The 14,039-nt window shown below is 46.8% G+C and overlaps 2 protein-coding genes, 1 non-coding gene and 4 pseudogenes across 6 annotated transcripts in view; 1 reads left to right on the forward strand and 6 right to left on the reverse strand.

Moving 5' to 3' along the window:
• Nucleotides 1-14,039, forward strand: part of LOC133664590 (zinc finger protein 431-like) — a 404,655-nt gene that overhangs the window by 109,910 nt on the left and 280,706 nt on the right. The window lies entirely within an intron of this gene.
• On the reverse strand, nucleotides 1,059-1,177 carry LOC133665496 (5S ribosomal RNA; annotated as a pseudogene).
• Nucleotides 1,533-1,651, reverse strand: LOC133665510 (5S ribosomal RNA; annotated as a pseudogene).
• On the reverse strand, nucleotides 2,007-2,125 carry LOC133665502 (5S ribosomal RNA). Its single transcript, XR_009828759.1, has one exon. It is a non-coding gene; the product is annotated as a 5S ribosomal RNA (ribosomal RNA).
• On the reverse strand, nucleotides 2,471-2,589 carry LOC133665497 (5S ribosomal RNA; annotated as a pseudogene).
• On the reverse strand, nucleotides 2,937-3,055 carry LOC133665509 (5S ribosomal RNA; annotated as a pseudogene).
• The window catches only part of LOC133664658 (serine/arginine repetitive matrix protein 1-like), a 76,401-nt gene continuing 75,287 nt past the window's right edge, over nucleotides 12,926-14,039 (reverse strand). For all 4 annotated transcript variants that reach the window (XM_062069479.1, XM_062069481.1, XM_062069477.1 and 1 more), the window contains 2 exons: nucleotides 13,366-13,984; nucleotides 12,926-13,290 (listed from right to left, as the gene is read on the reverse strand). In XM_062069479.1, the coding sequence (XP_061925463.1) occupies nucleotides 13,069-13,290; nucleotides 13,366-13,984 (841 nt within the window). In that variant the 3' untranslated portion in view covers nucleotides 12,926-13,068. The remainder of the gene's footprint in view (nucleotides 13,291-13,365; nucleotides 13,985-14,039) is intronic.

Genomic DNA, 14,039 nt, shown 5'->3' on the forward strand with positions numbered 1-14,039 from the left:
AGGACTTTTGACTTCGATACACAGACGCCTGTAGAGAACTGGGACAACACAGACTCTTACCAGGATTACTTTGATTTGGATGACAAAGACGCAGACGTGCTACCGTGAGTATGCAGCTTTGTCTTCTAAACATTTGATCGCTTGACCGTACGTGCACGTCACGTACGTAACTTTTTTTTAAATATATAAGCTTTATGAACCTTGGGTTAGGTGAACGGTCTTTTGGGCTGAGTGATTGTGTGTGTTGATCAGGTGTTTGAATTGTATTGGCGTGTTCTATGGAGCTAGGAGCTAGCAGAGGAGCTAGGAGCTAGCATAACAAACACGTAGGTGTTTTTATGCAGGATTAATTTGTGGCATATTAAATATAAGCCTGGTTGTGTTGTGGCTAATAGAGTATATATATGTCTTATGTTTATTTACTGTTGTAGTCATTCGCAGCTGAATATCAGGTCACCCCCGGCTCTCACAGCATCTTCCCTATCTGAATAGCTTCAACGCCCCACTAGTCCTTCACTTGCACTTTACTCATCCACAAATCTTTCATCCTCGCTCAAATTAATGGGGAAATTGTCGCTTTCTCGGTCCGAATCTCTCTCACTTCATGCGGCCATCATTGTAAACAATAGGGAACTTTGCGTATATGTTCAATTGACTACGTCACGCTACTTCCGGTAGGGGCAAGCCTTTTTTTTATCAGATACCAAAAGTTGCGATCTTTATCGTCGTTGTTCTATACTAAATCCTTTCAGCAAAAATATGGCAATATCGCGAAATGATCAAGTATGACACATAGAATAGATCTGCTATCCCCGTTTCAACAAAAACATTTAATTTCAGTAGGCCTTTAAGGCACGTGTGTCACTGTTGGCGATACTGCAAATCTGTCTATGAATCCCAAACCGAGTCAAAACTAAAGAAACATGTTTTGGGTGAAGAGCAGCGTTTTGTTTGGACGAGCAATATGTAGCTGTATTGACAAGTATGGCAAGTACTGATAGCCGTTGTGACAAAAGCAAAATGGGGAAAGTGCATCCGATGCTGGGAGCGTCACCAGAAGCTTACAGGACCTGGTATTCCCAGGCAGTCTCCCAACCAAGTACTAACCAAGCCCGACCCTGCTTAGCTTCCGAGAACTGACGACATCGGGCGTGCTCAGGGTAGTATGGCCGTAAGCCGAGAATTCAGCCTCAAAATCAGATTTTTAAGTGTGACAAGCTGGTTGACAGAACCTTTCTGTAACGAGCAACGCTTGTGTGGTACAATAATCACTGCTCTTTTTCTCAGCCTGTCTAACTCTTTGGACTTTTGCTCCACTGTTAGCACTGAAGTGCCTTGAGGCACATGTGTCACTGTTGGCGATACTGCAAATCTGTCTATAAATCCCAAACCGAGTCAAAACTAAAGAAACATGTTTTGGGTGGAGAGCAGCGTTTTGTTTGGACGAGCAATATGTAGCTGTATTGACAAGTATGGCAAGTACCGATAGCCGTTGTGACAAAAGCAAAAGGGAGAAAGGGCGCGTCGCCAAAAGCTTACAGGACCTGGTATTCCCAGGCAGTCTCCCATCCAAGTACTAACCAAGCCCGACCCTGCTTAGCTTCCGAGATCTGACGAGATCGGGCATGCTCGGGGTAGTATGGCCGTAAGCCGAGAAACCAGCCTCAAAATCAGATCTTTAAATGTGACAAGCTGGTTAACAGGACCTTTCTGTAACGAGCAACGCGTGTGTGATACAATAATCACTGCTCTTTTTCTCAGCCTGTCTAACTCTTTGGACTTTTGCTCCACTGTTAGCACTGAAGTGCCTTGGGGCACATGTGTCAATGTTGGCGATACTGCAAATCTTGCTATCAATCCCAAACCGAGTCAAAACTAAAGAAGCATGTTTTGGGTGGAGAGCAGCGTTTTGTTTGGACGAGCAATATGTAGCTGTATTGACAAGTATGGCAAGTACCGATAGCAGTTGTGACGAAAACAAAAGGGAGAAAGGGCGCATCGCCAAAAGCTTACAGCACCTGGTATTCCCAGGCAGTCTCCCATTCAAGTACTAACCAAGCCCGACCCTGCTTAGTTTCCGAGACCTGACGAGATCGGGCATGCTCAGGGTAGTATGGCCGTAAGCCGAGAAAGCAACCTCTAAATCAGATCTTTAAATGTGACAAGCTGGTTAACAGGACCTTTCTGTAACGAGCAACGCGTGTGTGGTACAATAATCACTGCTCTTTTTTTCAGCCTGTAACTCTTTGGACTTTTGCTCCACTGTTAGCGCTGAAGTGCCTTGAGGCACATGTGTCACTGTTGGCGATACTGCAAATCTTGCTATCAATCCCAAACCGAGTCAAAACTAAAGAAACATGTTTTGGATGGAGAGCAGCGTTTTGTTTGGACGAGCAATATGTAGCTGTATTGACAAGTATGGAAAGTACCGATAGCCATTGTGACAAAAGCAAAAGGGCGCGTCGCCAAAAGTTTACAGCACCTGGTATTCCCAGGAAGTCTCCCATCCAAGTACTAACCAATCCCAACGCTGCTTAGCTTCCGAGATCTGACAAGTTCGGACGTGCTCAGGGTAGTATGGCCGTAAGCCGAGAAAGCTACCTCAAAATCAGATTTTTAAATGTGACAAGCTGGTTGACAAGACCTTTCTGTAACGAGCAACGCGTGTGTGATGCAATAATCACTGCTCTTTTTCTCAGCCTGTCTAACTCTTTGGACTTTTGCTCCACTGTTAGCACTGAAGTGCCTTGAGGCACATGTGTCACTGTTGGCGATACTGCAAATCTGTCTATGAATCCCAAACCGATTTAAAACTAAAGAAACATGTTTTGGGTGGAGAGCACCGTTTTGTTTGGACGAGCAATATGTAGCTGTATTGACAAGTATGGCAAGTACCGATAGCCGTTGTGACAAAAGCAAAAGGGCGCGTCGCCAAAAGTTTACAGCACCTGGTATTCCCAGGCGGTCTCCCACCCTTGTACTAACCGAGACCGACCCTGCTTAGCTTCCGAGATCTGACGAGATCGGGCATGCTCAGGGTAGTATGGCCGTAAGCCGAGAAAGCAACCTCAAAGTCAGATTTTTAAATGTGACAAGCTGGTTGACAGGACCTTTCTGTAACGAGCAACGCATGTGTGATACAAAAATCACTGCTCTTTTTCTCAGCCTGTCTAACTCTTTGTACTTTTGCTCCACTGTTAGCACTGAAGTGCCTTGAGGCTAACTCTTTGTACTTTTGCTCCACTGTTAGCACTGAAGTGCCTTGAGGCACATGTGTCACTGTTGGCGATACTGCAAATCTGTCTATGAATCCCAAACCGATTTAAAACTAAAGAAACATGTTTTGGGTGGAGAGCAGCGTTTTGTTTGGACGAGCAATATGTAGCTGTATTGACAAGTATGGCAAGTACCGATAGCCGTTGTGACAAAAGCAAAAGGGAGAAAGGGCGCGTCGCCAAAAGCTTACAGCACCTGGTATTCCCAGGCAGTCTCCCATCCAAGTACTAACCAAGCCCGACCTGCTTAGCTTCCGAGATCTGGCGTGCGCAGGGTAGTATGGCTGTAAGACGAGAAATAAACTTCCAAATCAGATTTTTAAATGTGACAAGCTGGTTGCCAGGACCTTTCTGCCAACGTGTCTCCTCTATTTATTAGAAATGTCCCTATTACACAACCCAAGCCCTCTTTCTCATTTTGAGTAGAGTCCCGGCAACGCCTTCATGCCCTTCTTGGTGACTCTGGCATGCAAGCAGAGTCCCCAGCCATGTGTCAAAGGGGATCAGTGGAACAGCCAAGCCGTCTTCTTTGAAGTGCTGGATTCTGCCTCCGCATACCAATAGGCCACTTTCCTCATCCCTGTATACGACCAGTCGGTCTGTTGTGGTGCTGGGAAAGGTATCTTCTGCTTGTGCCGCCAGACAGAGGTCTCGGAAGGCGTCCTCTCTCTCTGCCACGGTGACTGTGCCATCGACCGGGACTGCCTCCCACTTTGGTCTTCCCCTGGCTGTGCCATGAAGAAACTTCTTTGCTGCCTTCCAGAGCAGTGCGAGTGACTTCTCCAGTCTGGTCAGGCTGCTAAATCTCTGGATATCCATCAGGCTTGTGACTGCAGCCTCAGCAGGAGGTTTGTGCAGATCGGCGGGGCTTGAGATTAGTTACGGTTTAGATTTCGTCTTTCCTCCAGCTCTGGTCAGGGCAGCAACAAAGGCCTTTTTCTGGATGCGAATGAGGTTCTCTCTGGCTTCAACAGTAACATCTTTGGCGGATTTCACTGGCCACTCACTCTCTGGGAGACTCAGGAACTCAGGACCCAACTGCCACTTTGTGCCTTCGTCCAGGGCCTTGGGGCTCGCCCCTCGTGAGATAATGTCTGCGATATTGAGGGGCCCAGGGATCCACCACCAGTCTTGGACATTTGTACTGCCTTGGATCTCCCCAATTCTGTTGGCAAAAAATGTCAGGTAGACTTAGACTTAGACAAACTTTAATGATCCACAAGGGAAATTGTTCAACACAGTAGCTCAGTTACAATGATGGAAAGTGTAAGGATGGAAAGGACATGCAGGTATAAATAGACTTATATAGCGATAAAAAAATCTATGTGTACAGAATAATATATAGACAGATATATTATATTATGTCCATAACATATATAGAATATATACCAATGACCATGTACAATATTACAGTATATACAGTATACTGTATGTGACAGCAGAAGCATTAAATAGAGAGTAAATCCAGCAGGAAATAGAAAATAGACATTAAAAACAAAGAGAAGTAGCTAACATGTCAGGTGTCAGGTAATAGGCAGATATCATCTATTGCTGTATGGTGAGTGATTATACAGCTGGATGGAGTGTGGAATGAAGGAGTTCTTGAATCGCACAGTGCGGGAAGGAAGCTGGAGGAGCCTGTTGGAGTATGAGCTCCGCTGTCCCTTAATTGTCGGGTGGAGTGGGTGGGCAGGATTGTCCATGATGGCCAGCAGTCTGTCCAGTGTCCTCCTGTCCCTCACTGACACAAACGCCTCCAACTGCGTGCCAATAGTTTGGCCGGCTTTCCGGATCAGTTTATCAATCCGGTTTGAGTCCCTTTTGCTGGTGCTGCTCCCCCAACCAACCACTGCAAAGTACAACAGACTGATAAAATATCTCCAACAGCTTGCTGCACACATTAAAGGACCTACGTTTCCTCAGGAAAAAGAGTCTGCTCATACCCTTCTTGTAAACAGCTTTGCAGTCGTCCTTCCAGTCTAGTCTGCTGTTCAAGTGGACTCCCAGGTACTTGTACTGCTCCACTACTGCCACCTCCCGGCCCTGGATCTTGATGGGCTCCACCGGGGTCACTCTCTTCCGTCAATGACCAGCTCCTTGGTCTTGTCCACATTAAGGACCAGATGGTTCGCCTGAGACCACTCTACAAAGTCAGCGATCAGTGTCCTGTACTCCAATTCCTGTCCCTCCTTGATAAACCCGACCACAGCAGAGTCGTCAGAGTATTTCTGCAGGTGGCAGGACCTAGAACTATACTGGAAGTCTGAGGTGTACAGGGTGAACAGGAAAGGAGACAGGACGGTCCCCTGTGGAGTACCTACACCACTGACCACAGTATCCGACAGGGAGCTCCCCAGTCACACAAACTGAGGCCTGTCAGACAAGTAATCAGTGATCCAGGAGACAATGGATGAATTGACACCCATCCTGAGCAACTTGTCACTCATCAGAATTGGCTGAATGGTGTTAAAGGCACTGGAGAAATCAAAAAACATGATCCTCATATTGCCCTTCCCACCATCCAGGTGAGAGTGAGCATGATGCAGCAGGTAGATAACAGCATCATCCACTCCTAGATGGGGCTGATATGCAAACTGTAAAGGATCCAGGGAAGGAGCCACGAGTGGTCTCAGCTGATCCAGCACAAGTCTCTTGAGGACCTTCATGACCTGGGACGTCAGGGCAACAGGTCTGAAGTCATTCGAGTCCGATGGGATGGGCTTCTTGGGCACCGGCACTATGCAGCATGTTTTCCATAGCACTGGTATCCGTTCTAGCTTCAGACTCAGCCGTAGCTTTCCCGTTGGATGGCTCCCAAGACTGTCTGGCTGTCAACCAGGTGGTACCACTTTTCCACACGGATGCTGCAGTGCTTCTGGAAGTGCTTTTTCAGACGAGCTGCATAGACTGCTCCGCAGACCTCAGCTTTGACAGCGTCCCCCTTGTTGTCTAATAGTGTCAGCCTGGCTTTGCCTTCGACCAGCCGTATAGTCACGTCCTCTGGTAACTACCACCGAAGGTACAATACGGCACCGTAAGAGCGTTCACTACCATCAGAGAAGGTAATGCCACAGGGCTTGGAACACGGATCAGGTGGCGTCAGGGCTCTAATGAATTTCAACTGGCTGAGCTCAGCGTAGTCTTCTTCAAAGAGACATATGGCATCTTCACGGAGGCTCTCAGTCAAAGGTGCATCCCATGTATCTACTGATGGACCGTAGTTGACCTTTGCTTCCTGGAAAGCTCTCCTCACCAAGATGGCTCCCTTCTGTTTGACAGGAGTTGCAAGACCGAGGGGATCGTATAGCCCAGAAACTTGACTGAGGAGCTCTCTTCGGTTGAGTGGATCTGGCACCTGCGCTCTGACTTCTTCTCTTGACAGGTTTTCTCCGAGTCTCATTTTCTTTCTCTTTTTGGAGAAGTTCACAGCTACCATCAAGTGAAGCTTGTCACTCTCAGGGTTATATCCAAGGCCCAGGGCTTTATTGTTCCCCTCAGAGAGTTGGTTTGGGAGGCCCATCACTGGGGGTCCTTCCTTCTTTAAGTGGCTTGATTCTGACCTCCCACTTTGGCCGGAGTAGACCCATGCCTTCATGTAGAATCTTCCGGCTACCAGGATGTGCTCAACATTTGAGGTTATTTGCTTGAGCTGACTCAGATCATCATGCTAGGTCAAGATGTCATCTACATAAGCGTCTTGCTCCTGCACTCGACGCTCTTCTGGAAGATGGTGGAACATTGGCAGGTTGGCCGTCTCCCGCATGGCGATTTGAGCGATATCGCCTATGTTAACCCTGGTTATGGCATATTCCTGGAAGTCCTCTTCCTCAGAGTCTCGCCACAGGAAGCAATGTAGGTGTACTTCCTGGTCCTCAAGCCATACAGAATTATACATTTTTTTGATGTCCCCAAGTGCAGCAAAGACACCTTGGCGAAACCGGATGAGGATAGCACGGATGTCATTGAGGACGTCTGGACCCTTGATGAGCAGGTCGTTCAGGCTCTGGCCTCTGAATTTCTGACTACTGTTCCAAACGAGGTGTACTGGCGTTGTCACCGAGTGGGGATTTGGTGCAATCAAGTGGCTGATGTACCATACGGGTCCAGACCAGCTAGCCAACTCTTCTACGGACAGCTTGACTGCAGTGTTCTGCTCAACCATCTTGTGGACTTGAGTTTTTAGGCCGCCTTCCATTTTGGCTCCTTTGCCAACTGCTTCTCAGTCCTCAGGAATGTTGCTTCAAATGCTCTCCTGTTGTTTGGCAATGTTGCTGGATCCTCCACCCAAGGGTACTTTGCATGCCAGTGTGGTTTCTCGCTGTGGTAATCTCCATTGATGTATGTCAGTCCACTCTTTATTTGCTCCAGTTCCCGCTCCTCAGAGATTGTAATCTAATTTCCTCCAGGTTGGCAATTCCCACATCAGCAGCCGCCACACCAGGGCTCACACGCAGCCCCAATGCTGTCCCACCTCCACCAGTCCATGAAGTCACGGCTGGCAGAAGACGTGACTGCTTGGGACAGTTGAGGTGGATGAACTGGGTTCTTGCTGGTATGCTCCTCGCACGCAACAGCTGCTGCGTGCATGGAGCGGGCGAAGTGGCTTCTGGATCCATGGGCTGTGACTTTTAATATTTTCCATGAGATCTGGATGAGAGCCACCCACTGTTTTCCCAAGGGGACCATCCCACAGGACAAGGTCGCCAATGGAGAGCACTTTTTGAGGGACGAGTAGGCCTTCCTTGCTTGATTTTAGTGGGACGAACCAGTTCATGACGAGGGACATCAGGAAATATCTTCTGCAGTGTTTTGGGTGGTACGTGGCAATTGGCCTCTGCGATGCTGTCCAGCCTGTAACAAACAAGCTAGTGGGACCCCAGGGTTCCTTTTGCAGTTGCGACCCGGATCTTCAGGAGGTAACTCTTGGTCTTCACCGTCACTTGCATCCCCCTGACTCCATGAACTATGAGTGCCACATCCTCACTCCTCAGGTTCAGCTCACCAGCCGCCTCATGAGTGATGTAGTTCGTATCGGACGCCAAGTCTATCAGGGTTCCGATCCTTTGTCCATCATTTGCAGTAACTTGCAGGATCATCATTATGACAGGGTACTCTTCAAGGCCATTCTCTGCCAGCAAGTTCCTCTCGGGTACAGCTGAAATTAATGTCTTTGAGACAGAGTTGCAGAATGCATCCCGGCACTGCTGGGCTAGGTCTGGGGGCAGACGTGTCAGGAATTTTTCCTGGGTTTCTGTGTACTTTTTCCATCCCCCTCTTGCTGGGCTAGTAGGCTTTGGCCTCCTTGGCCCATCTCCTTTACTTGCAGCTTTGGGACACAAGTAGTAGTGATGACTCAGACCTTGAGCATCCTTACACCCCTCGCTTTTGCACAGAAAGTTGGTCTTGCACTCTGCATCACCATCGTGGACCTCCAAGCACTTGCCACAAGCACCAATTTTTTTTAACTGCTTCCTCCTTCTTTTCTGTTTTGAGAGCTTTGAACTTCTTGCAGTAGTATAGCCTCTTTCTGTGGCCCCTTTCTCCACAGACGACACAGGGTGCTTGGGCGCTTGAGGAGTTAGTGCTTTTTGTTCTGGCATCTTTTTTCGGGACTCTTGGCTCCCTCCTGCTGGGGTAATCATCCCTGAGCTGGTCCAGCTGCTCATAAATCTTTTCCTGACTTCTCAGAAACTTGAGGAGTATGTCAAACCTGTCCTCAGGTGATGAGGCTTCCTCTTCTTCTCCTGCGGATACATGGACCAGCCGCTCCTTTTTTAAGCCCCCCGGCAGCTTACTACTTGGTAACGAGTGGATTTTTCAGGGCGCCAGTGTTTCCCATTTCACAGAGGTCATACAGGGCCTTTTCCACAATTTGTATCAAGTCCACAATCTTCCTGGGTTGATGACTTTTTACTGGTGGCAGTGCCTGCAGCGCCTCAATGATTTCCAGGGCAAATGCTGTTTGATTTCCGAACCGATTTCCCAGCACACGAAAGATTTCATCTGCCGTCCCATATGATGACAGGCGATGGTCCCTCACGACATTGTCCACCAGGCTGCCCAACAGCTGGATTTTTTTGACCTCCTTGGAGCCATTTGGTTCCACTTGCTTTTGTAGTGCCTCCCATTCTTTCATCCAGAGGTAGAAGTTCCACTTGTTGCCATCAAACCGTGGGAGTGCTGTTGGTTTCAGTTTGAGAGCAGGAGAGTGGTGTGGCATCTCCTCAGAGGACTTCTTTTGCAGCTTTGCCTGCAGTAGGGTAGCCTTGTCAGAAATACCCTTTTCTGTGTTGATTGAGCTGTGTTGAAGCAGCATAAAATGGCATTATGTTAAATGAAGAGTTTCCTGAAGCGGTCTCTGATAGTTGATAGTATTAATGCAACTGCATCATAAAGCCTACATGAACTCCATGGTGTTCAGGGATAAATAGTCTCTCATTGCTATTGTACTATTTTTTCAGCTACAGTTACATTAATCATTAGTAATGTAGCAGCCTAGTTTTGAATGGCAGGGTCCCTGCTATCACATGTTGATAAATATATAACATTTACATAATAAAAATCAACTACAGGCTTCCCAAATGCTGTAATAAATTAAGCATGATGAGTAGAGCATATGTCAGCATGTGGCCCCACTTTTAACTCTTTTTTCAAACGCTTATTGCAAACGCTTACTTACAGTAAGTCATTAATTTGACTTAGTAAGTCATTAATTTGACTTAGTAAGTCATTATTTTGACTAAGTAAGTCATTATTTTGACTTAGTAAATTACTAAGTCAAAATATTGATTTACTAAGTCATAATAATGACATACTTAGTATCTCAGGTAACTTGGACTGTTTTGTTTTTACTTTACGGAAAAAAATATCGAGATATATATCGTACATCACCATTCAGCAAATGGAGCGTAAAACACAACCAAAAATTGTAGGCTTCTTCATGCGACGAAGCCGGCCTACTTCACCGCAGTCTGTAGTCTATTGCCCCCCAGGCTGTGGTGGCAGCGACGAGGTGGAGACGTGATGGCGACAGGCCGAGTTACACCGATCCTTACACCCACCCACCCCTTCCCCGGTCTGTCTGCCGGAGAGACATTACCTTAACTAACACATTTTCTGGGGGAAACACTGCATACAGTAGGTTCACTTTAACCTCTTATTTCCTATAGCACATGGGAGTGCTCTTCATGCCCTCACGTGCAGGGCTAGTTTGCCTACAAAGGAGAAAGACAGACAACCATCAGTCAGATTCCCAAACTATGGCATATGTTCGACGGAGGAGGACATAGCAGTTTTGCTTACCTGCTCGATGCAGGAGTTCCTTCTCTGAGGAGAGCCAGCAACACAGTGACACAGAGCTCTGAGCTTAAGTAGCAAACATTTGGATTGCTTGACTCAGAGCAGGTGTGCTCTGAGCAGCTGCTGACACTCATGCTGATCGAGGAGGAAATTTGGGACATAACTCCACACAATGACCCTGCCCAGGCTTTGCTTCCTCCTGCTGTGTTGAGCTCTGCCGTCACTGTGGTTGCTGGCCCTGTGGGAACTCTTACCTGATAGGGGGTTTCTAGTCGAGACTCCACAGTTTTAAACCTAATAGTCATGGATTTTGTACATGGTGCCATCTTAGAAGTATGCTAGCTATCCCCCAGTTATCATGCTACTGTTAGCATGCTAACGGTTTATGCTAGAATTTTAGCAAATATTGTATGCATAACACCTAATAATCATGGATTCCGTTACTTGGTGGCAACTTATAAGTGTGCTAGCTGTTACGATGCTGATGTTAGCATGCTAACATTTTATGCTAACATTTGAGCTAATTTCCGACTTTCTAACCTATTAACCATGGATTCCGTTACTTGGTGCCATCTTAAAAGTATGCTAGCTGTTTCACTATTATTATGCTAATGTTAGCATGATAATGTTTTAAGCGAGCATTTTTATATACTTTCATATTATTTAACCAAACTAACATATTTCGTTACTTGCCTCCATCTTGAAAGTATGTTAGCATGTTACTGTTAGCATGCTAATATTTTAGCTGATTTTTTTTTTTTTTTAACCTAATAACCATGGATACCGTTACTTGGTGCCATATTAAAAGTATGCTAGCTCTTTCACTGTTACCATGCTAATGTTTCTTTCTAGCATTTTAGCTAAGATTGTACGTTGTAAACCTAATAATCATGGGTTTCGTTACTTGGCACCAGGTTACAGGTATGCTAGCTGTAACCATGCAGAGTACAACTAAAACATGTAGATTCTTACTTTGTACTCTTAAAGTATATAAACTCTCCAAACTATACCAAGATTCATATTACATTTCAGTACAGCTTTTGCTATTCACCTCTCAAACCCTTTTAACCTTCTATTTCATCTTTCAAACCATTTCTACATTTCAATAGTCTTTCAGTTTAGCGTCAGCTTTTCAACATTCAAACAATGTACCATTCAAACAATTGAGATTCCAGCACCCCCTGCGACCCCAAAAATGGACAAGCGGTAGAAAATGGATGGATGGAAACAATTTCAGCATTTAAACAATTTCAACATTCAAACCATTTCTACATTCACCCCTACATTACATTAGCATTTCAGTTCAGTGTCAGCTCTTCAACATTCAAACTATTCTTACATTCATACTACATTCTATCAGCATTTCAGTTCAACTTCAGCATTAAAGCATTCACACAAATTCCTTCAGGAATTTCTTCATCTAGTTTAAATTTTAGTATTTGGCGTGACTGCACGGAGCTTAGGGGCTTTGAAACTGCAGTAACATTTTATATGTAACCACCCCCACCCAATGGAGAACAAAAGGCTGGCTGGTGACCTGAACGAGTTTCACAAAGCCTGCAATACCGCTCACTCCCCCACAGCCGCTTTCTATACCGCTCACAGACCCACACCAGACTAAGCGTGTGTCGTTGACCTGAGTTAAACTTCTAGTGTGCAACAAACACGGCAAATAAAGCATAATCAAACTGCCGATAGTAGTTTGTTATATTGGAGATCACATGTGTTTATCTTAGTAAATGATAATGTTTTTCCTCTATGGTGTCGTATTTGTGAAGAGCTTTTAAGGAAATTGTGATGACAGGGCAGGAACAAGTCCTATGGGGGAGGAGTATGCTAACATGCTTGATTTCAGCGAACTGCCGGTTCCTTGGGCCGGGCGCCATCGGCGCGCGGCGCCCCCTCGCGCCGACTTTCCCCGGTGCGGTAACACCCGAAGTCTTCCTACCGCGTCTTTTCCGCGGAGACGCACGCGCGACGTCTGGCAAGCAGGTGCGCTTTCTGGTACCCGCCCTCGCATGCAAATTAGCCATGTGCTCCGGTGTGCCGCGTCCCCGGAGGCCGCGCCCACCGGACGGCGATATAGCTCCCCTAGCAGCGAGGGGCGCTATATCGCCGTCCGGTGGGCGCGGCCAGCAGCCGACCCGACGGCGCGTGTTCGCGTCCCGGGCCTCGTTCACGATTTTATTTACATTTAATTATAAAAACTATATACATATACTATTGACTTATTAGATATAAATAACTGTAGTTTTTGTATTTACAATAATAATTGAATGCAATGCAAACAATCATTAAAATCAAACAATCATTAAATTCAACACTAGTAAAGAATGCAATGCAAACAATCATTAAAATCACATGTTTAATTCACAGAGCAAACATAGACAATATAACACAGACAATATACAATAACAAAACTATAAATAACAAAACTATACAATGCAAAAGCAGTAGAAAAGGAACAATGCAAAAAACAGAGGGCCAATTAAGGTTACGGAGGTGGCTTTGGTAAAATCTTCCGCAGCAGCACTGAATGGGCGTATGGGTTGGGCACAGGGGTCTGTGGGTTGGGCACAGGGGTCTGTGGGTTGGGCACAGGGGTCTGTGGGTTGGGCACAGGGGTCTGTGGGTTGGGCACAGGGGTCTGTGGGTTGGGCACAGGGGTCTGTGGGTTGGCAAGTGGCTGGGTTGCTCTTGTGTGCTGGGTCTGCCTCTGTTGGTGACAAGATGAAGCAATCAGTAAACAGTAAAGAAGTTGAGGTAGTGCAGGATAAACAAACACTAGTACCTGTCTTTGGGTGTCCTGGCTCCTCTTCTCAGCCAGCCACTCCTCCACCGAACGCCCCTGCGAACGTGCGCAAAAGGTCTCGTTTCTGTAGCGACTGTGGCCATGTTCTTTATTCTTTGGTTGCCCACAGAGTTTGCACTTGAATGTCTCGGTTCGCTTGAGGTCGTTGATGTCCATAATACCACCTAAGCTGAGTGCCTTCTTTTTCCGATACCAAGCAGTTGAGCGTGGTACCCTGGTGGTGGAGCCCAATGGAGGAGGAGCAGCAGCAGCAGAGGATGATGGAGGAGGAGGAGGAGGAGGAGGAGGAAGAGCAGCTGCAGCGGATGATGATGATGATGGAGGAGCAGCAGCGGATGATGATGATGATGGAGGAGCAGCAGCAGCAGCAGCAACAACAGCACGGTAGAGCTCTGGCACCACAGGCCCCCTCCGTGTGCAAGCCAGGCCAGAGGTGTCAGCTGGGTGCTGATAATCGTGTGCATCATGGGGTTGTGCGATGTCTTCCATCAGTTCCCTGGCTGCAGGAAGGGACTGTGTTGTCGTCGCTGCTCCACTTTGTGCTGGCACCGTCGCAACAACATCAGCCTTGGCCATGTCCTTACACCGCTTGTTGAACCTGTGTGTATACATACATCAATGTATTAGCATTTCCATCAATAATCAGCACTGTT

This window comes from Entelurus aequoreus, linkage group LG14, assembly GCF_033978785.1.
Source record: "Entelurus aequoreus isolate RoL-2023_Sb linkage group LG14, RoL_Eaeq_v1.1, whole genome shotgun sequence".
In the NCBI taxonomy this organism is placed as follows: Eukaryota; Metazoa; Chordata; class Actinopteri; order Syngnathiformes; family Syngnathidae; genus Entelurus; species Entelurus aequoreus.